At 38.2% G+C, this 25,055-nt stretch overlaps 1 protein-coding gene and 2 long non-coding RNA genes across 3 annotated transcripts; all 3 read right to left on the bottom strand.

Annotated features, from left to right (window-relative positions):
- Positions 1–709: 709 nt before the first annotated feature.
- LOC140282305 (uncharacterized) lies at positions 710–24,738 on the bottom strand. The gene is made up of 6 exons (XM_072376891.1): positions 24,690–24,738; positions 16,839–16,971; positions 16,301–16,645; positions 1,345–1,428; positions 993–1,109; positions 710–888 (listed from the first exon to the last, which is right to left on the bottom strand). Exons 2-6 carry the CDS (start codon positions 16,882–16,884, stop codon positions 710–712), a joined length of 771 nt encoding a protein of 256 aa, XP_072232992.1. The 5' UTR covers positions 16,885–16,971; positions 24,690–24,738.
- Positions 6,559–7,359, bottom strand: LOC140281465 (uncharacterized). The gene is made up of 3 exons (XR_011909752.1): positions 7,201–7,359; positions 6,831–6,938; positions 6,559–6,727 (listed from the first exon to the last, which is right to left on the bottom strand). It is a non-coding gene; the product is annotated as an uncharacterized lncRNA (long non-coding RNA).
- On the bottom strand, positions 11,375–12,202 carry LOC140281466 (uncharacterized). The gene is made up of 3 exons (XR_011909753.1): positions 12,088–12,202; positions 11,550–11,894; positions 11,375–11,455 (listed from the first exon to the last, which is right to left on the bottom strand). It is a non-coding gene; the product is annotated as an uncharacterized lncRNA (long non-coding RNA).
- Positions 24,739–25,055: the final 317 nt, after the last annotated feature.

The following is a 25,055-nucleotide window of genomic DNA, read 5'->3' on the forward strand; positions in this document are numbered from 1 at the left end:
CACATATTCTGTGTTAAAATATATCAAATATTTCATATATATCAAATATTTTTCGTAAAGATATCTGTGAATAAAATGGAAGATTTTGACAAAAGCAAACATCTGCTCCACATCTGTAAGACACAACTCCGTCATGTTCCTACAGTCATACAAAAACTTTTACAATCAAAAATAAACATTTTTCAACAAAGCTTCTGAAAGTTGTGTTTATTTCATTCCTTTTTTTTTTCTATCGAGAAAAGTCCAACTGAGATGTTACATCTCTTCTTCCAGGGAGTTACGGTCAAGATGGAAGCGTAAAACAAAAAGAAAAATGTCACTAAAGAATTTGACAAATGTTTCACTCTTTGGCTCCCCCTACAGTTGTGGGATGTTACACCACTGCCATGAAAACAAACCTCTCTGTGAGCCCTGCACATGTACAGCCATACATATGAATCATGTTGGAGGCCGCAAAGACACCATCAAAATCCCATAAAAAAAACAAGAACCTGTAAAGCTAAAAGGTGTGGTGCTGGGCTGGAAGACAAAGTTGTGAACTGCAGTATCTCAGCCCTCAGGTGCTCCAGGGAATGTGCAGAATGTGCAGAACTAAAGTCACTGTGCTTCAAAGTGAGTCGGAAACACAGAGTTGTAGAGTTCCTTTAATGCTGGGAGGATAAATTAAATCATCAGACATCTGACGTTGTTTTCCTTCGATTTAACAATCTCAGGATAAAAGATCAGCCGTGACATTGTTCATTCTGCCAGATGTCGTCTCATCTCTGAAACAGTTGATATAACTTTCTTCAGCTGTATTACTCCATGTGATGGGGCTCATTGTGTTGTTAATATGCAACAGGAGCTGGATGATGGTCCTTTGAGCTTGTTCTCGAGCCTCGTCTCGTTCTGTAAGATTCGAATGACACAAAATTAAATGAAAACAAAGAAATGACACAAACATCTGAAAACAAATGAAAACAGTTTCATTTGAAACAATAACTGAAGCAAACCTCTTTTTCTTCTGCGGTGTCTACATCTGGTATTAGCAACATATCCAACAAATCCAAGAAATACAGCAACTCCTAAAACTGCTGCAGCCACGAACCTTTTCTGCCATACTGTTGAACCTGTACGAAGACATAAAAGCTGTTTCTACACCATCTCTGTTTGCAGCATCTTTACACTAACATGTTCCTTGTAGAAAATTACAAAGTTCAGGGTAAATCTGCTGAAGGTTGAAAATCCATTGAAGTAAATCTTGTTTTTTCATGATTTTATACAAATTAAAAAGTATATCACAGTGATAACACAGTCAGATACTCAAACCAGTCTCCATAGTTACCTTGGTAACAGCTTACCCACCTTCAGTGTCTGCCGGTTCAGGCTTTGAGGTGTTCAGAGGCTCAGAACTTTTTCCATTGGAGGTCACATTCAAGATAAATTTTACTGTGGAAGAAATCTGCATCAGTTATAACAACCCAGCAGCATACATCACTGCTTCTAATTACCCAAAACATTCTCCTCAGTTCTGCTCACTTACCCGAGGCAACAAGCTCCCATTTTCTCAAGATCACATCGAAATTAGCTTGAAGCTCACACTGATAACTTCCTGAGTCTTCAGCCCTCAGTCTGGACAGATGAAGTCTGACTCGTCCTTCTCTCAGAGGGACTCTGTCACACTGAACTCTTCCTATAAACTGCTGATGTTGAGACTTTAGAGGCTCAATACCATTGATCATTTCATACAAAACCTTTGGAGTGTTTGAAACTGAAAAACAAACAATATTGGTGCGAGACAGGTCAGTTTGGTTCTGACTGTCCCATGAGATGGTTAAGTCTTCATCCTCCTCTGCCTCATAGACAGTCGGAGTGGCAGCAAAGTTCCCTGCAGAGGACACAGAGTCAGGATGGAGAGTTAACTGGCATTAACATACCACTCTTTGTTAGTTTACAGCTTTCAATATTTGTTGCTCTGATCTTTATGGGTTTTAAGCAGCAGATATGCAAAGATCTGAGAGAATCAAGCATCACTTTAGCATTCAGTGTCAGTACTTTCAGTATCAAATGTGGAAACTCACCACAGGCAGAGGAGGCCAGGCTGAACAGCTGAATGATCCAGATCATCTTGTTAATCACTCTGCAGCTTTGGATGAGAAAGGTTTGTGGAAGACGCAGAGAAGCATCCTGGTGTTTTATAAGCCTGTGTCACTGCTGAGGAGACACAAATCTGTCATGAGGCAGAGTGAAAACACAGAGAAAGAGCTTTCAATGTTCCATTTAAAACAGAGAGATGTCAGTTTATTATCGGTACAAAGAGCTAACAAGTCCAGTTTGATAAAGTAGTTTTGACCTCTATGTTTAAGTGTTTGATCACCATCTCTTTAACCACCACTGTTACAAAACAGGCTCTCATTTCTATTTTCTGTACCAACATTCAGAGGATTATTATCAAAACCACAATCAGGCTAAAACAAAGAAAAACAGGCATTGTTTGTCAAACTCCTGGGGACTTTCAAGCAAGTAAGTCATGTAAGTAAGTCATTTCAATAAGTCAGTCATGAACACATATTCTACTTAGGAGTATTTTGGCCACTCAATCAAATGTACAGATTAGTTCAATATGTGTTTCAGGATCCATAAATGCCAGTAACAGTTCTATCTGCTGCTCAGTCTGACACTAAATACATGTGAGGCAAGCAAAAGCTGCAGTTAAAATACTGAAAAGGATCATTGCAGAAAGACTTAAAATGAATAAACAACTACTGTCTATTGTGCACTGAAATTCAGCTGCTAGTCACAATTTCCTTTCCAAAATTCTCTCCAAATTTTTCTCCAAGTAGATGGTGAAGATGTTCGTGTCGTTTTTTTCTCTTTCACTCACCTGCTAAACGTGTTTATAACTGACCAAAAATCAGCAAAGAATCTTATGATCTGAGAAAATGTTGAGCTGCTATATATCATGAGTCATTTGTAGCTTAAACAGCAATAGCTGAAGAAGACAAGACAATAATAAAGAGCACAACACAAACCTGACAGCAGCTTTGTCCCACTGCAGCTGGATCGTAGAACAGATACACTGAACAAGTGAACAACAGAAGCTTTGCATGGAGAAGTACAGGAATGTCAAATAACTTGTTCCGAGCAGAAATAAGGAGGACGGTTTGACTTTCAGCTAATCTTTCTGATTGGAGGATTGTTTGTGGTGAGATTACTTGTGGTATAGTCATAGTACTAATTGATTGGAACTTTCTTAACTTGTGAGTGACAAAGGGGAGGGACAAACAGAAGAACTCTGTCAAGAAAATTCTCTCTTAATGAGGCTCCCACAATCGTGGAATTAATTTAGACAAAACGTTTATTCTTTCAGCAAGGAGACAAGTCTGCAAAAACGTATCACAAAGCTGACACAAAAAATAACACTATCGCTATTTATGTCTGATCACTAGCTACACAAGATTATGAGACCTTCAGAAAAGCAAGGTTCAGACAGAAGCTGGAATAAGATAGTTAGGATAGCCTTTGGGCTATCTTTACATTTTATTCTCAACCAGCACATATATTACATCATAAAATCAAGCCGTGAAAGCTTCGTTAAATCAAAAACTCTGCAAAGTTATGAAAACACTGAAGGTTATTGAAATATGTCGAAGAAAAGATGAAGAACTTTGTTTTAAAGGCAAATAAAGACGTAAATTCTTAGTGTTTGTTAGTTGTCTGAACAATTTTCAGTAACACATTTGATGTTAAAACACAAAACAAACATGTCGGTCTGTGTGTTTTCCATCATCTACTTCCATGACTGATAGTGAGAGAGCAGGCAGCTGTCCCACTAGCTTTAGACTGGAGATTATCTGATTTTCAGTTGGACAGAAGGGTTGCTGCACCACACAACAGGTTAAATGTTTCAAAAGTGAAACCATCACACAGGTTTAGTCATGTCTGCAAAGGACTCAGAGAGCAAGAAAGGAATGACAAATACTGGGCGTGTGTGTTGCGCCCTCTGCTCCGACAGTTTGGGAGAGGTATGTGGTAACGTTTAAGCTACATGAAGGACAAAGACGCAGCCAACGTCTTTACTCCATTTTCACTTTATTCAAACAAACACACAGGCTTTTCTCCGCAAGCGCAAAACACAAAGCTCTCTGCCAGTCAAAATTAAATGATCCGCAAACCATCAAACTCTCAATAAATTTTAACTTTATATAAACTCTACTCTTAACCTTTTAAACATGACTTTTTTTTATAGATGCAACTAAAGAAAGCTGGATCAAAATTTCAAACAAGTCCTTCGAGGTTTGAAATGCTACAGTTGACTTTGTCAAACAGCATCTATATGATATTTGCTTCACATTAATGCTCTGGAAAAACATTTGCTCATAAACTTTTAAACTAAATGAAATCTCAGAATTTGGGTCAGAGTCAGATCTGTGTCAGTGGTTTGGAACATACCAGTTTTGTTTCTTCAGTTTTGTGGATATCAGCAAAAAACTGATGAACTAATATAACTGAACTGAACTGTGTGAATGGCAGCACAAAATGCTGTTGGCAGGTTTTCAGTCCTCCAAGTATTTTTCATGTGATTAGTCTGTCGTACTCTAAAAATAACGTGTCTGGGGCTGTTGTCACTTCCAACAAACCAGTTTGGTCACTCTGATTGCTTGTGGTATGCTCTGAGTTCACATGTGTGTCGGCATTAGATTAACAGATAGATGGGAGGAATGAGCCAAAAAACAAGAACAGAGTGATGCTTGAATTTATTTTCTGATGGATCACAGGATAACATACACTGTTGGGATTCTTGTGTTTAGAAGCTGATCAGAATCAGTTTTACTGGCGTCTCCACCTCTAGTTCATGAGAGTGTTGTTTTCAAAAGTTTGATTTTGATGACCTACAGTAATCTGAGTCACTCTGTTGTTCACAGAATCCATCACTTGGGCTATTTCTACATTTTATCCTCAACCACAATAAGCTGAGGCACATATTCACAAGTAAAACAGCAAAATAATTATTTTTATTTTCGTATAAAATGTCACAACATTTCCTAAAACCAGCTCAAACAGAAACAGAAATTAATTCCAGACATTAGTTGTTGCGTCACCAGTGTCTCTTCTGGAGATTCAAGTTTTTCTTTTTTTTTGGGACAATCAAAGCAAAGCTTGAATAACATTGAAAATGATTGTGACTGTCCTCCAAAAACAACTCAACAGGTCAATTGTTCACAAAACCATTCCATCCAAAACTTTACTCTTTACTCACATAACTAAAAACTATCTTTTTAGTTAGATTGTCTTTACTCCTGCAGACCAGCATTAAATGGAAACTCTGCACCTCTTAAAGCAGGTAAAATTCAAGTTACAATGGTTACAGCGGGCATGTCTCTGGAAGTTGGGCAGTGATTTTACATCATAAAATCAAACACTTTGTAAAGTAAAAATCCTGTTTTATAACAAAGCTGTGAAAGCTTCAATAAGTCAAAAGCTGTTTTAAAAGTTATGAAAACACCTTCATGTTGATGATGTTAGGCTTTAAATGTGAAGAGGATTTGAACAGTTTCTGCATTTGTGGAGTCTCAGAGTGGAGACTCAGAACTTTATTATCACCCAGTTCTGACAGCTACATTATGAAAGACATGAGGTACCTGGGATTAAAGAAAAGACACATATTCTGTGTTAGAATATATCAGCTATTTCATAAAATCAAATTTTTTTGTAAAGATATCTGTGAATAAAATGGAAGATTTTGACAAAAACAAACATCTGTTTCACATCTGTAAGACACAACTCCTTCATGCTCCTACAGTCATACAAAAACTTTTACAATCAAAAATAAACATTTCACATTTTACAAACAAATTCAGAAAGTTCTTCACAAAGTCATGAAATTAAAGTGCTTTTCAGATGGAACAAATAAAATATTCTGTTATTTCAGTTCCTTGACTTGTATCAGTGTCACTGAAGCTCATATATCAGCATTAAACCATAGTATTAAACATCCAGTATGTACTTGTCACTATGGGACATCTACACAATTTAAGTTTAATGCTTCTGAAAATTGTGTTTAAATCCATTTTATTCCTTTTTTTTTCCTATTGAGAAAAGTCCAACTGAGATGTGACATCTCTTCTTCCAGGGAGTTACGGTCAATGTGGAAGCGTAAAACAAAAAGAAAAATGTCACTAAAGAATTTGACAAATGTTTCACTCTTTGGCTCCCCCTACAGTTGTGGGATGTTACACCACTGCCATGAAAACAAACCTCTCTGTGAGCCCTGCACATGTACAGCCATACATATGAATCATGTTGGAGGCCGCAAAGACGCCATCAAAATCCCACAAAATCATCAAAAGGCTGTAAAGCTAAAAGGTGTGGTGCTGGGCTGGAAAACAAAGTTGTGAACTGCAGTATCTCAGCCCTCAGGTGCTCCAGGGAATGTGCAGAATGTGCAGAACAAAAGTCACTGTGCTTCAAAGTGAGTCGGACGCACAGAGTTGTAGAGTTCACTGACATCTCCAGTGTTCCTTTAATGCTGGGAGGATGAATTAAATCATCAGACATCTGACGTTGTTTTCCTGCGATTTAACAATCTGAATGATCAGCCGTGACATTGTTCATAATACCGACGTCCTCTCACATCTGACACTGTAGATTTGACTTTCTTCAGCTGTATTACTCCGTGTGATGGGACTCATTGTGTTGATCATATGCAACTGGAGCTGGATGATGGTCCTTTGAGCCTCGACTTGTTCTGCAGGATTCGAATCACACAAAATAAATCCAAACAAAGAAATGACACAAACATTCGAAAACAAATTAAAACAGTTCCATTAGAGACAATAACTGAAACATACCTCTGTATCTTCTGTTGTGTAGAAAACCAATAACAACCATCTGTACAACAAATACAGCAACTCCTAAAACTGCTGCAGCCGCGAACCATTTCTGCCATACTGTTGAACCTGTATAAAGACATAAAAGCTGTTTCTACAACATCTGTGTTTGCAGCATTTTTACACTAACATGTTACTTGTAGAAAATTACAAAGTTCAGGGTAAATCTGCTTGAGGCTGTAAATCCATTAAAGTAAATCTTTATGATAAAAAAATGAAGATCTATGTAGCTGTGAAATGTGTCTTCCAAATCAGCCAAGTATATCACAGTGATAACGCAGTCAGATACTCAAACCAGTGTCCATAGTTACCGTGGTAACAGTTTACCCACCTCCAGTGTCTGCCGGTTCAGGCTTTGGTGTGTTCAGAGGCTCAGAACTTTCTCCATTAGAGATTACATTCACGACAAATTTTACTGTGGAAGAAATCTGCATCAGTTATAACAACCCAGCAGCATACATCACTGCTTCTAATTGCCCAAAACATTCTCCTTAGTTCTGCCCACTTACCCGAGGCAAAAAGCTCCCATCTTCTCAAGGTCTCATTGTAATCAGCTTCAAGCTCACACCGATAACTTCCTGAGTCTTCAGCCCTCAGTCTGGACAGATGAAGTCTGACTCGTCCTTCTCTCAGAGGGACTCTGTCACACTGAACTCTTCCTATAAACTGCTGATGTTGAGACTTTGGAAGCTCAACACCATTCCTCATTTCATACAAAACCTTTGGAGTGTTTGAAACTGAGAAACAAACCATGTTGGTGAGAGATAGGTCAGTTTGGTTCTGACTGTCCCATGAGATGGTTAAGTTTCCATCCTCCTCTGCCTCATAGACAGCCGGAGTGGCAGCAAAGTTCCCTGCAGAGGATACATAGTCAGGGTGGAGAGTTAACTGGCATTAACATACCACTCTTTGTTAGTTTACAGCTTTCAATATTTGTTGCTCTGATCTTTATGGGTTTTAAGCAGCAAATATGTAAAGATCTGAGAGAATCAAGCATCATTTCAGTATTCAGTGTCAGTACTTTCAGTATCAAATGTGGAAACTCACCACAGGCAGAGGAGGCCAGGCTGAACAGCTGAATGATCCAGATCATCTTGTTAATCACTCTGCAGCTTTGGATGAGAAAGGTTTGTGGAAGACGCAGAGAAGCATCCTGGTGTTTTATAAGCCTGTGTTACTGCTGAGGAGACACAAATCTGTCATGAGGCAGAGTGAAAACACAGAGAAATATCTTTCAATGTTCCATTTAAAACAGAGAGATGTCAGTTTATTATTGGTACAAAGAGCTAACAAGTCCAGTTTGATAAAGTAGTTTTGACCTCTATGTTTAAGTGTTTGATCACCATCACTTTAACCACCAATGTTACAAAATAGGATCTCATTTCTATTATCTGTACCAACATTCAGAGAATTATTATCAAAACCACAATCAGGCTAAAACAAAGAAAAAGTGTTTCAGGATCCATAAATGCCAGGAACAGTTTTATCTGCTGCTCAGTCTGACACTAAATACATATGAGGCAAACAAAATCTGCAGTTAAATACTGTAAAGGATCATTACTGAAAGACTTAAAATGAATAAACAACTACTGTCTATTGTGCACTGAAATTCAGCTGCTAGTTGTTCGTGTCGTTTTTTTCTCTTTCACTCACCTGTTGTACGTGTTTATAACTGACCAAAGCAAAAATCAGGAAACAATCTTATGATCTGAGACAATGTTTAGCTGAAGCTGACAACACAATAATAAAGATTACAACACAAACTTAACAGCAGCTTTGTTTTAAGATACTCACTTGTTTGGAAGCTGTGCCTCTTTGGCTGGATTGCAGATCAGATACACTCTACAACTAAGCAGCAAAGTAAAAGCTTCACAAGAGGAAGTTCCTGCTGTCAGATAACGTGTCTGGGGCTGTTGTCACTTCCAACAAACCAGTTTGGTCACTCTGATTGCTTGAGGTTTGGTCTGAGTTCCTATGTGCTGACATTAGATTAACAGATAACAGGGATGAACCGAAACAAAAACAGAGTGATGCTTGAATTCATTTTCTGGTCACAGGATAACATACCTGGTTGGGATTCTTGTGTTTAGAAGCTGATCAGAATCAGTTCTACTGGCGTCTCCACCTCTAGTTCATGAGAGTGTTGTTTTCAAAAGTTTGATTTTGATGACCTACAGTAATCTGAGTCACTCTGCTGTTCACAGAATCCATCACTTGGGCTATTTCTACATTTTATCCTCAACCACAATAAGCTGAGGCACATATTCACAAGTAAAACAGCAAAATAATTATTTTTATTTTCGTATAAAATGTCACAACATTTCCTAAAACCAGCTCAAACAGAAACAGAAATTAATTCCAGACATTAGTTGTTGCGTAACCGGTGTCTCCTCTGGAGATTCAAGTTTTTCATTTTTTTGGGACGATCAAAGCAAAGCTTGAATAACATTGAAAATGATTGTGACTGTCCTCCAAAAACAACTCAACAGGTCAATTGTTCACAAAACCATTCCATCCAAAACTTTATTCTTTACTCACATAACTAAAAACTATATTTTTAGTTAGATTGTAAGTTAGAAGTGTAGATTTAGTTACACTTTGTAAAGTAAAAATCCTGTTTTATAACAAAGCTGTGAAAGCTTCAATAAGTCAATAGCTGTTTACAAAGTTATGAAAACACCTTCATGTTGGTGACGTTAGGCCTTAATTGTGAAGAAAATACGAAAAATAAGAACAGTTCCTGCGTTTAAAGCTGCACACGAGTCATGATGGAGTGGAGACTCTGAACTTTATTATCACACTACTCCGACAGCTACATTATGTAAGACATGAGGTACCTGGGATTAAAGAAAAGACACATATTCTGTGTTTGAATATATACTTTATATTAATATTTCTTTCTATACAAAAAATATTTTTTGTAAAGATATCTGTGAATAAAATGTAAGATTATGACAAAAGGAACCATCTGTTCCACATCTGTAAGACACAACTCCTTCATGCTCCTACAGTCATAAAAAAAAATTACAATCAAAAATAAACATTTCACATTTTACAAACAAAGTCAGAAAGTTCTTCACAATGTTATTAAATTAAAGTTCTTTTCAGATTGAATAAATAAAATATTCTGTGATTTCAGAGCCTTGACTTGTATCAGTGTCACTGAAGCTCCTCACTGCTGCTTCCTCACAGCCACAATCTGATACAAAGTATGGATTTGTAAAGAGGAGATCCTGAACTTGAACTCTGGTCATGTCTGTTCCTGATGCTTTACTCATGTTTTTATTGAGTTGGAATGCAGGAGATACTTTTTAAAACCAATCTGCACTTTGATCTATATGATGACACAACTATGAGAGACATGATGACACACGACGTTCAGTGTGATGGGCGCTCAGACTCAGGGTTCACTGAGCCACCTGACAACAAGACAAACCCTCCCATATCAGTATAAAAAACAGTATTAAACATCCAGTATGTAACTGTCAATATGGGATATTTAGAAAATGTATTTAAAGCTTCTGAAAATTGTGTTTAAATCCATTCTATTCCTTTTTTTTCTATCGAGAAGAGTCAGACTGAGATATGATGATGGTACTTTGAGCCTTGTCTTCTTCCAGGGAGTTACGGTCAAGATGGCAGTGCAAAACAAAAAAGTTTCACAAAAGAATTTGACAAATGTTTTACTCTGTGGCTCCCCCTACAGTTGTGGGATGTTACACCACTGCCATGAAAACAAACCTCTCTGTGAGCCCTGCACATGTAGAGCCATACATATGAATCATGTTGGAGGCCGTAAAGACACCATCAAAATCCCACAAAAATGTCAAAACAGACATCAGACTTTAAACAAGTTGTTTTCCTTCGATTTAACAATCTGAGGATAAATGATCAGCCATGACATTGTTCATAATACCGACGTCCTCTCACATCTGTCCCTGTTGATGTGACTTTTTTCAGCTGTATTACTCCATGTGATCGGGCTCATTGTGTTGTTCATACGCAACAGGAGGGCGATGATGGTACTTTGAGCTTTGTCTTGATCTGTAGGATTCGAACGACACAAAAGTAAATGTGAGCAAAGAAATTACACAAACATTTCAAAATTAATTAAACAGTTTAACTAGAAAGAATAAATGGAGCATACTTCTGTTTCTTCTGTGGTGTAGAAAACCAACAACAGCAATCTGTCCAACAAATATAACAACTCCTAAAACTGCTGCAGCCACGAACCATTTCTCATATACTGCTGAGCCTGTATGAAGACATAAAAGCTGTTTGTGCAACATCTGTGTTTGCAGCATTTTTACATTAACATGTTAACAAATTACAAAGTAAATCTGCTTGAAGCTGTAAATCCATTGAAGTAAATCTTGTTTTTTCATGTTTTTCTACAAATTAAAAAGAAAATGAAGATCTATATAGCTGTGAAAGATGTCTTCCAAATTAGCCAAGTACACTCAAACCAGTGTCCATAGTTACCGTGGTAACAGCTTACCCACCTCCAGTGGCTGCCGGTTCAGGCTTTGGTGTGTTCAGAAGCTCAGGACTTTTTCCATTAGAATTCACATTCAAGACAAAGCTTACTGTGGAAGAAATCTGCATCAGTTATAACAACCCAGCAGCATACATCACTGCTTCTAATTACCCAAAACATTCTCCTCAGTTCTGCTCACTTACCTGAGGCAATGAGCTCCCATCTTCTCAAGATCTCATTGTAATTAGCAACCAGCTCACACCAGTAACTTCCTGAGTCTTCAGCCCTCAGTCTGGACAGATGAAGTCTGACTCGTCCTTCTCTCAGAGGGACTCTGTCACACTGAACTCTTCCTATAAACTGCTGATGTGAAGACTTTAGAAGCTCAACACCATTCCTCATTTCATACAAAACCCTCGGAGGGTTTGAAAGGAAAAAACAAACCATGTTGGTGAGAGATAGGTCAGTTTGGTTCTGACTGTCCCATGAGGTGGTTAAGGTTTCATCCTCCTCTGCCTCATAGACAGTCGGAGTGGCAGCAAAGTTCCCTGCAGAGGACACAGAGTCAGGATGGAGAGTTAGCTGGCATTAACATACCACTCTTTGTTAGTTTACAGCTTTCAATATTTGTTGCTCTGACCTTTATGGTTTTTAAGCAGCAAATATGCAAAGATCTGAGAGAATCAAGCATCACTTCAGTATTCAGTGTCAGTACTTTCAGTATCAAATGTGGAAACTCACCACAGGCAGAGGAGGCCAGGCTGAAGAGCAGAACAATCCAGATCATCTTGTTAATCACTCTGCAGCTTTGGATGAGAAAGGTTTGTGGAAGACGCAGAGAAGCATCTTGGTGTTTTATAAGTCTGTGTTACTTCTGAGGAGACACAAATCTGTCATGAGGCAGAGTGAAAACACAGAGAAAGAGCTTTCAATGTTCCATTTAAAACAGAGAGATGTCAGTTTATTATTAGTACAAAGAGCTAACAAGTCCAGTTTGATAAAGTAGTTTTGACCTCTATGTTTAAGTGTTTGATCACCATCACTTTAACCACCACTGTTACAAAATAGGATCTCATTTCTACTATCGGTACCAACATTCAGAGGGTTATTATCAAAACCACAATCAGGCTAAAACAAAGAAAAAGTGTTTCAGGATCCATAAATGCCAGGAACAGTTTTATCTGCTGCTCAGTCTGACACTAAATACATATGAGGCAAACAAAATCTGCAGTTAAATGCTGTAAAGGATCATTACTGAAAGACTTAAAATGAATAAACAACTACTGTCTATTGTGCACTGAAATTCAGCTGCTAGTCACAATTTCCTTTCCAAAATTCTCTCCAAATTTTTCTCCAAGTAGATGGTGAAGATGTTAGTGTCACTTATCTCTTTCACTCACCTGCTGTATGAGTTTATAGCTGACCAAAGCAAAAATCAGCAAAGAATCTTATGATCTGAGAAAATGTTGAGCTGCTATATATCATGAGTCATTTGTAGCTTAAACAGCAATAGCTGAAGAAGACAAGACAATAATAGAGACCACAACACCAACCTGACAGCAGCTTTGTCCCACTGCAGCTGGATCATAGAACAGATACACTGAACAAGTGAACAACTGAAGTTTTGCATGGAGAAGTACAGGAATGTCAAATAACTTGTCTGAGCAGAAATTAGGAGGACGGTTTGACTTTCAGCTAATCTTTCTGATTGGAGGATTGTGTGTGGTGAGTCTGATTGTGGAATAGTCAGAGTACTGATGTTGGCACTGTCTTAACTTGTGAGAGACAAAGGGGAGGGACAAACACACTTATGCTTGAATTCATTTGTTAATGAATCAAAGGATAACTCCTGTTTTTTCTTTGTTTATTCTAGAATCTGATCAGAATCAGTTTTACTGCTGTCTCCCCTTCTAGTTTGTAAGAGTGTTGATTAATAACAGCCTAACTTTAATCACCTACAGTAGCCTGAGTCACTCTAATAAGCTATTGATAACAGAACCCATCCACTTCAAGCAAATGGTGAAGATGCTCGTGTCATTCATCTCTTTCACTCACCTGTTGTACGTGTTTATAACTGACCAAAGCAAAAATCAGGAAAGAATCTTATGATCTGAGACAATGTTTAGCTGAAGCTGACAACACAATAATAAAGATTACAACACAAACTTAACAGCAGCTTTGTTTTAAGATACTCACTTGTTTGGAAGCTGTGCCTCTTTGGCTGGATTGCAGATCAGATACACTCTACAACTAAGCAGCAATGTAAAAGCTTCACAAGAGGAAGTTCCTGCTGTCAGATAACTTGTTTGGGGCTGTTGTCACTTCCAACAAACCAGTTTGGTCACTCTGATTGCTTGAGGTATGGTCTGAGTTCCTATGTGCTGACATTAGATTAACAGATAACAGGGATGAACCGAAACAAAAACAGAGTGATGCTTGAATTCATTTTCTGGTCACAGGATAACATACATGGTTGGCATTCTTGTGTTTAGAAGCTGATTAGAATCAGTTTTACTGGCGTCTCCACCTCTAGTTCATGAGAGTGTTGTTTTCAAAAGTTTGATTTTGATGACCTACAGTAATCTGAGTCACTCTGCTGTTCACAGAATCCATCACTTGGGCTATTTCTACATTTTATCCTAAACCACAATAAGCTGAGGCACATATTCACAAGTAAAACAGCAAAATAATTATTTTTATTTTCGTATAAAATGTCACAACATTTCCTAAAACCAGCTCAAACAGAAACAGGAATTAATTCCAGACATTAGTTGTTGCGTCACCAGTGTCTCTTCTGGAGATTCAAGTTTTTCATTTTTTTGGGACGATCAAAGCAAAGCTTGAATAACACTGAAAATGATTGTGACTGTCCTCCAAAAACAACTCAACAGGTCAATTGTTCACAAAACCATTCCATCCAAAACTTTACTCTTTACTCACATAACTAAAAACTATCTTTTTAGTTAGATTGTAAGTTAGAAGTGTAGATTTAGTTACACTTTGTAAAGTAAAAATCCTGTTTTATAACAAAGCTGTGAAAGCTTCAATAAGTCAATAACTGTTTACAAAGTTATGAAAACACCTTCATGTTGGTGACGTTAGGCCTTAATTGTGAAGAAAATACGAAAAATAAGAACAGTTCCTGCGTTTAAAGCTGCACACGAGTCATGATGGAGTGGAGACTCTGAACTTTATTATCACACTACTCCGACAGCTACATTATGTAAGACATGAGGTACCTGGGATTAAAGAAAAGACACATATTCTGTGTTTGAATATATACTTTATATTAATATTTCTTTCTATACAAAAAATATTTTTTGTAAAGATATCTGTGAATAAAATGTAAGATTATGACAAAAGGAACCATCTGTTCCACATCTGTAAGACACAACTCCTTCATGCTCCTACAGTCATAAAAAAAAATTACAATCAAAAATAAACATTTCACATTTTACAAACAAAGTCAGAAAGTTCTTCACAAGGTTATTAAATTAAAATTCTTTTCAGATTGAAGAAACAAAATATTCTGTGATTTCAGAGCCTTGACTTGTATCAGTGCCATTGAAGCTCCTCACTGCTGCTTCCTCACAGCCACAATCTGATACAAAGTATGGATTTGTAAAGAGGACATCCTGAACTTGAACTCTGGTCATGTCTGTTCCTGATGCTTTACTCATGTTTTTATTGAGTTGGAATGCAGGAGATACTTTTTAAAACCAATCTGCACTTTGATCTACATGATGACACACGACATTCAGTGTGATGGGCGCTCAGACTCAGGGTTCACTGAGCCACTATTTAAAGCTTCTGAAAGCTTCTGAAAGTCCATTTCATTCCTTTTTTTTCTATCGAGAAAAGTCAGACTGAGATATGAGCCTTGTCTTCTTCCAGGGAGTTACGGTCAAGATGGCAGTGCAAAACAAAAAAGTTTCACTAAAGAATTTGACAAATGTTTTACTCTGTGGCTCCCCCTACAGTTGTGGGATGTTACACCACTGCCATGAAAACAAACCTCTCTGTGAGCCCTGCACATGTACAGCCATACATATGAATCATGTTGGAGGCCGCAAAGACACCATCAAAATCCCACAAAAATGTCAAAACAGACATCAGACTTTAAACAAGTTGTTTTCCTTCAATTTAACAATCTGAGGATAAATGATCAACCATGACATTGTTCATAATACCGACGTCCTCTCACATCTGTCCCTGTTGATGTGACTTTTTTCAGCTGTATTACTCCATGTGATCGGGCTCATTGTGTTGTTCATACGCAACAGGAGGTCGATGATGGTACTTTGAGCTTGGTCTTGATCTGTAGGATTCGAATGACACAAAAGTAAATGCAAGCAAAGAAATGACACAAACATTTCAAAATTAATTAAACAGTTTAACTAGAAAGAATAAATGGAGCATACTTCTGTTTCTTCTGTGGTGTAGAAAACCAACAACAGCAATCTGTCCAACAAATATAACAACTCCTAAAACTGCTGCAGCCACGAACCATTTCTCATATACTGCTGAGCCTGTATGAAGACATAAAAGCTGTTTGTGCAACATCTGTGTTTGCAGCATTTTTACATTAACATGTTAACAAATTACAAAGTAAATCTGCTTGAAGCTGTAAATCCATTGAAGTAAATCTTGTTTTTTCATGTTTTTCTACAAATTAAAAAGAAAATGAAGATCTATATAGCTGTGAAAGATGTCTTCCAAATTAGCCAAGTACACTCAAACCAGTGTCCATAGTTACCGTGGTAACAGTTTACCCACCTCCAGTGTCTGCCGGTTCAGGCTTTGGTGTGTTCAGAGGCTCAGGACTTTTTCCATTAGAATTCACATTCAAGACAAAGCTTACTGTGGAAGAAATCTGCATCAGTTATAACAACCCAGCAGCATACATCACTGCTTCTAAATACCCAAAACATTCTCCTCAGTTCTGCTGACTTACCTGAGGCAACAAGCTCCCATCTTCTCAAGATCACATCGTAATTAGCTTCAAGCTCACACTGATAACTTCCTGAGTCTTCAGCCCTCAGTCTGGACAGATGAAGTCTGACTCGTCCTTCTCTCAGAGGGACTCTGTCACACTGAACTCTTCCTATAAACTGCTGATGTCGAGACTTTAGGATCTCAATACCATCGATCATTTCATACAAAACCCTCTGAGGGTTTAAAAGGGAAAAACAAACCATGTTGGTGAGAGATAGGTCAGTTTGGTTCTGACTGTCCCATGAGATGGTTAAGGTTTCATCCTCCTCTGCCTCATAGACAGTCGGAGTGGCAGCAAAGTTCCCTGCAGAGGACACAGAGTCAGGATGGAGAGTTAACTGGCATTAACATACCACCCTTTGTTAGTTTACAGCTTTCAATATTTGTTGCTCTGACCTTTATGGTTTTTAAGCAGCAAATATGCAAAGATCTGAGAGAGTCAAGCATCACTTTAGTATTCAGTGTCAGTACTTTTAGTATCAAATGTGGAAACTCACCACAGACAGAGGAGGCCAGGCTGAAGAGCTGAATGATCCAGATCATCTTGTTAATCACTCTGCAGCTTTGGATGAGAAAGGTTTGTGGAAGACGCAGAGAAGCATCCTGGTGTTTTATAAGCCTGTGTTACTGCTGAGGAGACACAAATCTGTCATGAGGCAGAGTGAAAACACAGAGAAAGAGCTTTAAATGTTCCATTTAAAACAGAGAGATGTCAGTTTATTATTGGTACAAAGAGCTAACAAGTCCAGTTTGAGAAAGTAGTTTTGACCTCTATGTTTAAGTGTTTGATCACCATCACTTTAACCACCACTGTTACAAAATAGAATCTCATTTCTACTATCTGTACCAACATTCAGAGGGTTATTATCATAAAAGGAAATAAACAACTACTGTCTATTGTGCACTGAAATTCAGCTGCTAGTCACAATTTCCTTTCTAAAAGTCTCTCTGAATTTTTCCTCCAAGTAGATGGTGAAGATGTTCGTGTTGTTTTTTTCTCTTTCACTCACCTGCTGAACGTGTTTCTAACTGACCAAAGCAAAAATCAGGAAACAATCTTATGATCTGAGAAAACATTGAGCTGCTATACATTATGAGTCATTTGTAGCTTAAACAGACAAGACAATAATAAAGACCACAACACAAACCTGACAGCAGCTTTGTCCCGTTGCAGCTTGACTGCAGAGCAGATACACTGAACAAGTGAACAACTGAAGCTTTGCATGAAGTAGTGTCAGAATGTCAAATATCTTGTCTGTGCAGTTAGAAGGTAGGAGACCGGTCTGACTTTCAGCTAATCTTTCTGATTGGAGGATTGTTTGTGGTGAGTCTGATTGTGGAAGAGTCAGAGTACTAATGTTGGCACTATCTTAACTTCTGAGAGAGAAAGGGGAGGGACAAACACACTGATGCTTGAATTAATTTGTTAATGACTCAAAGGATAACTCCTGTTTTATTTTTTTAAAAACAAGAACAGAATTTATTTTTTTAGATTCTGATCAGAATCAGTTTTACTGCTGTCTCCCCTTCTAGTTCATAAGAGTGTTGAATTATATCAGCCAAACTTTAATCACCTACAGTAGCCTGAGTCACTCTAATAAGCTGTTGATAACAGAATCCATCCTTTGGGCCATCTTTAAGTTTTATCCTCAACCACAATAACCCTAAGCACATATTCACATGTAAAATAGCAAAGATGTCCCTTTGTTTGAGTATAAAATGCAACATTTCCCAAAACTCCCTTTTGGAAATCAGAGACTTTTTTTTTGGGATGATCACAGCAAAGTTCAAGGAACATCATAAAAGTCCAGCATTAATTGGAAAATCTGCACCTGTGGTTGTAGTTACAGTTCAATTTACAATGGTTACAATGTAATTTTACATCATAAAATCCAACACTATGTAAAATGAAAATATTATTTTATGACAAAGATGTAAAAAGCTTAAATACATCAAAAGCTATTTGCAAAGTTATGAAAACACTAAAGGTTGTTGAGACATGTCAAAGAAAAGACAAAGAACTTTGTTCAAAAGACAAATAAAAATGTTGCACTTTTACAAAGAAATTCTTAGTGTTTGAGGAAATGTTACAAAGCTCATTTTAATCAAACTTCAGGATAAATAAAAGCCTGATTCCAAAATTTATCTTTTCATGTTTTTAGCTGCCTTTAGCTGCATTTGATCTAACTGTGCAATGAAATCCAACATACTGTACACTTAGATATGGCTGATACACTGAAGGGAGGTCATCACATTGTTGGGTTTCATTATTCTTCAAAGCTGGATTGAACCACTGCTCTGGAGGATCTGCTTTGAGGAAGACCTTCATGTTGGTGACGTTAGGCTTCATTTGTGAAGAAGATACAAACAGTTCCTGTGTTTAAAGCTGCACACAAGTCACGATGGAGTGGAGACTCTGAACTTTATTATCACACAGCTCTGACAGCTACATTATGTAAGACATGAACTGCCTGGGATCAAAGAAAAGACACAGATTCTGTGTTTAAATATATAAAATATTTTCACAGAGCTACAGTTTGCTGTGAGAAATGGTCAGCTGTGAATTGCTACATTAGAACTGCTGTTTTATCACAGAGCATCTGACTTTTCTGCAGGAAGGAAGCCATTTTAAATGCCAAACAAACAGGCTTTGATTTTCTACAAGCTGTAGTCAATGGAGTCAGTGAGAGGAAAGAAAACACACACAGGATGAATGTGGAAGAAGAAGACAAGCTGAACCGTGACTTGTCAGATCAAAGATCACCACAGCAGCACAGAAAAGAAAATGTGTTGCTTCCTTCAAACTGTGAAGAGCTGGGAACTGTCCATCACATCAGAGGAAGATGTAACTTTATAGGTTTATACGATGGTACAAGACAAGAGATTATTTGATTCTCAGGTGGACAGAAGGGTTGCTGCAACACACAACAGGTTAAGTGTTTCGAAAGTGAAACCATCGCACAGGTTCATACATGTCTGAAATGCAACAACTCAGAGAGCAAGAAAGGAATGACAAAAATTGGGCGTGTGCCATAGCTCAGGCACAATGTTAGTTGGACATTTTACACAGAAGTCGAAGCTAAAGCTATTTTGCACTCTATGCATACACTCTGCAAATCATGCTGACTCCTGACTCTCGTCTCTTTTTAACTTTGAGTCTAAAACCATGTTATCAAAAAACCTCTGGGGATGTGAGTGTGTGTATGTGTGTGTGTGTGTGTGTGTGTGTGTGTGGGTGTGTGTGTGTGTGTGTGTGTGTGGTACTGAATGAGTTGGTTCTTTACTGCTCTTATCACCAGTGATATTGTGCTCTGTGTCAGCTAAATTACATTTCAAACAAACAAGGTACAGGATTAAGATTTATTGTATTTTAGAGAACTGCTGGACTTCTTCAACATATTAGATTTGTATTTTGAGGACTAGAATCCATGTGGTTCAAGATACTCCCAAATAAACATGACCTCATATGTTCATGACCCTTCACCTCTGTCTCCTCTTACAGGGAGAAGATGATCTGCAGGATACTGCTGCTCCTCATCCTCAACTCACGTTTCCACGGTCACTTTACAGATTCACTTCATTATGTCTAAATATATTTCTTAATCCTAGATTATTTTTGTTTGTTGTCTCTCGCACTTTGTTCTAAATCAGAGCAGACTGTCTGTGAAGGTAACATGTCCAAACTCCACCTACATTTGATCAACTAGTTTTATGTTAAGAGAATCAATTAGAGTTCTTTCAGACCATCATTTGTCAGAAAAACCTCTGTAGAAGTAGGATAAAGGCTCCCATGTTCCTGTTCTCAGTGTTTCTGCTCCTCTCTGTCTCCTCAGCGTCAGTGTTGGTGGTGAATGTGACAGAGCTCCTATCAGGCAGAATAGAACCACAACATCACACTGGAGTGAATATTCACAACAGAACCTGACAGCTCCTCAAGCTCCTGTTTTAACCTTTTCTTACAAGTATGCCAATCCCAGAGGCAGACACCTGTATTCTATTCTGCAACATGATGATGACATGGAGTCAGAGTCTCAACATGAACAGTTTTCTTAGTGTTTGAGGAAATGTTACAAAGCTCATTTTAATCAAACATCAGGTTAAATCAGAGCCTGATTTAAAAATGTATCTTTTCATGTTTTAAGCTACATTTGATCTGACTGTGTAATGAAACTCAAACGTACTGTACACTCTTAAAATATTCAACTTCAATCGTATTATACTTTTATACAATTATAATTCGTAGATATTTAGAGCCAGAAAATAATATTTACACTTTATACGAACAGGAAATTAAGTGGTTATTTTACTGAAGCATGAAGCACAGTAAACTAAAGCACTTCTTAACCGAAGCATTTCAAATTGAAAAACACACAGGATTTCATTACATGCAGATGAGACTAAACTATTTCAATCCACAAGCTGTTAATGTGTTTCAGCCTGTGTGATGAAGAGCTGCTGTAAGCGTTGGAAACCAGCAGATGTCTCTGTGCTGCTGTGTGCGTTATTGAAGATCATCAATTCATGAGTAACTGTGGTTTGATAAGCTGTGAGTTGAATTCACACGATAAGTCTACTCTGGATCCATGAACTACATTAATGACCAAAACCAGTGCAGTGTGAGTCCTTTAAGAAGACTACTGTTTCCTGTAAATCTCAACAAGAAAACACACCAGCCTTTTTATTGTGGTATTTGACTGCCGATTGGATTGTTTTTTTTTTTCTGTTCTAAGATTATTCTTTTATCTACTTTAGTTCAGCTGATGAACTTTTTAAGTTTCTCACGACGATTTTTCTGTTAACGATCATCTTTGTGCAACTTTCATGATAAAACAAAAGCATTTTCAGTCAGTTTTGTTGTGAGCATCCTCACTATGTTTGAGCTTATCTGCTCATCTGTGATGAGTTTGTGTGTGAAGGACACAAAGATCAGCTGCTCTCTGGTCTCTGCTTCAGGTAAAGAAGTTTTGAGTCAAACTCAGTCTACATGTCAAACAAACAAAGACCTTCAAGCTCGATCCGATATTTTGTCAGATTAAGGTGTCTACATGAACCGAATAACTCGGTCTTATTGTAATTTAGCCATTAATCCGATCCGATGGCACCTATGTAATCGCACTGACTGAGGCTCCTCACTGCTGCTCCCTCACAGCCACAACCTGATTGTCAGGGACCGTGGACTCAGGACACAGATGCAGGGTCTTCGGATTCCAAAAGGGTTTTATTTTATCAACACACACACAGGGCAATACAGGGCGATCTCCCGGCAGCGCAAAATAAATGACTATAAAAAAAATACGTAAGCGCTCTCCTCGTAACTATGGCAGGAGGAGCGCAGCTATGGAAGTTACAAAACATAAAACTCTCCACGCTGGGCGGAAAACAGAAAAGCTTTAAATGGTTAACAAAATAAAGACGCACTCTCCTAACCAGGCGGAGTAAAACAAAAGACGCCCTCTTCCAAAACAGAGGCTCTATGAAAATTTAACTTTAACTTAAAGCTCTCCTTTAACGCAGGCGACTATGACAGGTTAGAACAAAAATCTCTCCTTGAAAATGGAGGAACAAACAAGGCTATAAAACTTAACTCATGCAATAAATAAACTATGGCTATGGACAATTTACAAATAGGACAGCACTGCAGGAGAAACGCTCGCTGCAGGCTCGTGGTTTCTATGGCACATGGAAGACACAAAGGGCTGGTAATGTACTCAGAAGGAGACAACATACTGGCCACGAGACAAGGGAAACGCAGACTATTTGAACACATGAGGGACCAAGGGGAACAGGTGGAAACACTTGGGAATCAGGGAAGACAATGAGACGCATGACACGGGAGGAAGGGCAAGATACCTGAAACGAGAGGACAAGATCAGTGATTTTTCAAAATAAAACAGGAAATGACGAGACAAGACATGAGACAGAACGTAAATCGTGACACTGGATTTGTAAAGTGCACTTTGATCCACATGATGACACAACTGTGAGACACATGATGAGACACGACGTTCACTGTGATGGGCGCACAGACTCAGGGTTCACTGAGCCACCTGACAGCAAGACAAACACCCATTTATAAAAATAAAGCCCTACACATGAACAGCCATACACATGAATCATGTTGGAGGCCACAAAGACGCCATCAAAATCCCACAAAAGGCTGTAAAGCTAAAAGGTGTGGTGCTGGGCTGGAAGATAAAGTTGTGAACTGCAGTATCTCGGCCTGCGGGTGCTCCAGGGTAGTTTCAGACACAGAAATGTGCGGAATAAAAGTCACAGAATTGTAGAGTTCACTGACGTCTCTAGTGTTCCTTTAATGCTGGGAGGATAAATGAGATCATCACACATCAGGCTTTAAACAAGTTCTTTTCCTTCCATATAACGGTCTGACGATAAATCATTTTTCATTCTGCCAGATGTCGTCTCATCTCTGAAACAGTTGATATAACTTTCTTCAGCTGTATTACTCTGTGTGATGGGACTCATTGTGTTGTTCATATGCAACAGGAGCTGGATGATGGTCCTTTCAACCTCGTCTCGATCTGCAGGATTCGAATGACACAAAAGGAAATGCAAACAAAGAAATGACACAAACATTTCAAAACAAATTGAAACAGTTCCATTAGAAACAATAAATGGAGCATACCTCTGTATCTTCTGTGGTGTCGATAGTTGGTAATGGTAACATATACAATAAATACAACAACTCCAAAAACTCCTAAAAGTGCTGTAACCATGCCCAATATCACACCTACTGTTGATCTTTTCAGATGTTGTTTGGCACCTGTATAAAGACATAAAAGCTGTTTCTACATCTGTGTTTGCAGCATTTTTACACTAACATGTTACTTGTAGAAAATTACAAATTCAGGGTAAATCTGCTTGAGGCTGTTAATCCATTGAAGTAAATCTATTTTTTCCTTTTTTTTTCTACAAAAGAAAACAAATTCAAATCTATGCAACTTTGAATGTGTCTTCCAAATCAGCCAAGTATATCACTGTGATAACGCATCCATAGTTACCGCGGTAACAGTTTACCCACCTTCAGTGTCTGCCGGTTCAGGCTTTGGTGTGTTCAGAGGCTCAGAACTTTTTCCATTAGAATTCACATTCAAGACAAAGCTTACTGTGGAAAAAATCTGCATCAGTTATAACAACCCAGCAGCATACATCACTGCTTCTAAATACCCAAAACATTCTCCTCAGTTCTGCCCACTTACCTGAGGCAACAAGCTCCCATCTTCTCAAGGTATCATTGTAATTAGCTTGAAGCTCACACTGATAGCTTCCTGAGTCTTCAGCCCTCAGTCTGGACAGATGAAGTCTGACTCGTCCTTCTCTCAGAGGGACTCTGTCACACTGAACTCTTCCTATAAACTGCTGATGTTGAGACTCCTCAACACCATTGATCATTTCATACAAAACCCTCTGAGGGTTTAAAAGGGAAAAACAAGCCATGTTGGTGCGAGACAGGTCAGTTTGACTCTGACAGTCCCATGAGATGGTTAAGTTTCCATCCTCCTCTGCCTCATAGACAGTCGGAGTGGCAGCAAAGGTCCCTGCAGAGGACACAGAGTCAGGATGGAGAGTTAACTGGCATTAACATACCACTCTTTGTTAGTTTAAAGCTTTCAATATTTGTTGCTCTGACCTTTATGGTTTTTAAGCAGCAAATATGCAAAGATCTGAGAGAATCAAGCATCAATCCAGTATTCAGTGTCAGTACTTTTAGTATCAAATGTGGAAACTCACCACAGGCAGAGGAGGCCAGGCTGAAGAGCTGAATGATCCAGATCATCTTGTTAATCACTCTGAAGCTTTGGATGAGAAAGGTTTGTGGAAGACGCAGAGAAGCATCTTGATGTTTTATAAGTCTGTGTTACTGCTGAGGAGATACAAATCTGTCATGAGGCAGAGTGAAAACACAGAGAAAGAGCTTTCAATGTTCCATTTAAAACATAGAGATGTCAGTTTATTACAAAGAGCTAACAAGTCCAGTTTGATAAAGTAGTTTTGACCTCTATGTTTAAGTGTTTGATCACCATCACTTTAACCACCACTGTTACAAAATAGGATCTCAGTTCTACTATCTGTACCAACATTCAGAGGATTATTATCAAAACCACAATCAGGCTAAAACAAAGAAAAACAGGCATTGTTTGTCAAACTCCTGGTGACTTTCAAGCAAATAAATCAGTCATGACCACATATCCTACTTACACTTTATGTAAAGTATTATCCTTACTTTCCTTGATACATTGTATTCATACATTACATTACATATACATTATTCATTATGAGTCATTTGTATATTAAACAGACAAGACAATAATAAAGAGCACAACACAAACCTGACAGCAGCTTTGTCCCACTGCAGCTGGATCATAGAACAGATACACTGAACAAGTGAACAACTGAAACTTTGCATGAAGTAGTATCAGAATGTCAAATAACTTGTCCGAGCAGTTAAGAAGGTAGGAGACCGGTCTGACTTTCAGCTAGCCTTTCTGATTGGAGGATTATTTGTGGTGAGTCTGATTGTGGAATAGTCAGAGTACTAATGTTGGCACTATCTTAACTTCTGAGAGACAAAGGGGAGGGACAAACTAACTGATGCTTGAATTCCTTTGTTAATGACTCAAAGGATAAGGCCTGTTTTTTCTTTGTTTATTCTAGAATCTGATCAGAATCAGTTTTGCTGCTGTCTCCTCTTCTAG

Source organism: Leuresthes tenuis, unplaced genomic scaffold (genome assembly GCF_036924035.1).
Source record: "Leuresthes tenuis unplaced genomic scaffold, fLeuTen1.0.hap1 SCAF_22, whole genome shotgun sequence".
Classification (NCBI taxonomy): Eukaryota; Metazoa; Chordata; class Actinopteri; order Atheriniformes; family Atherinopsidae; genus Leuresthes; species Leuresthes tenuis.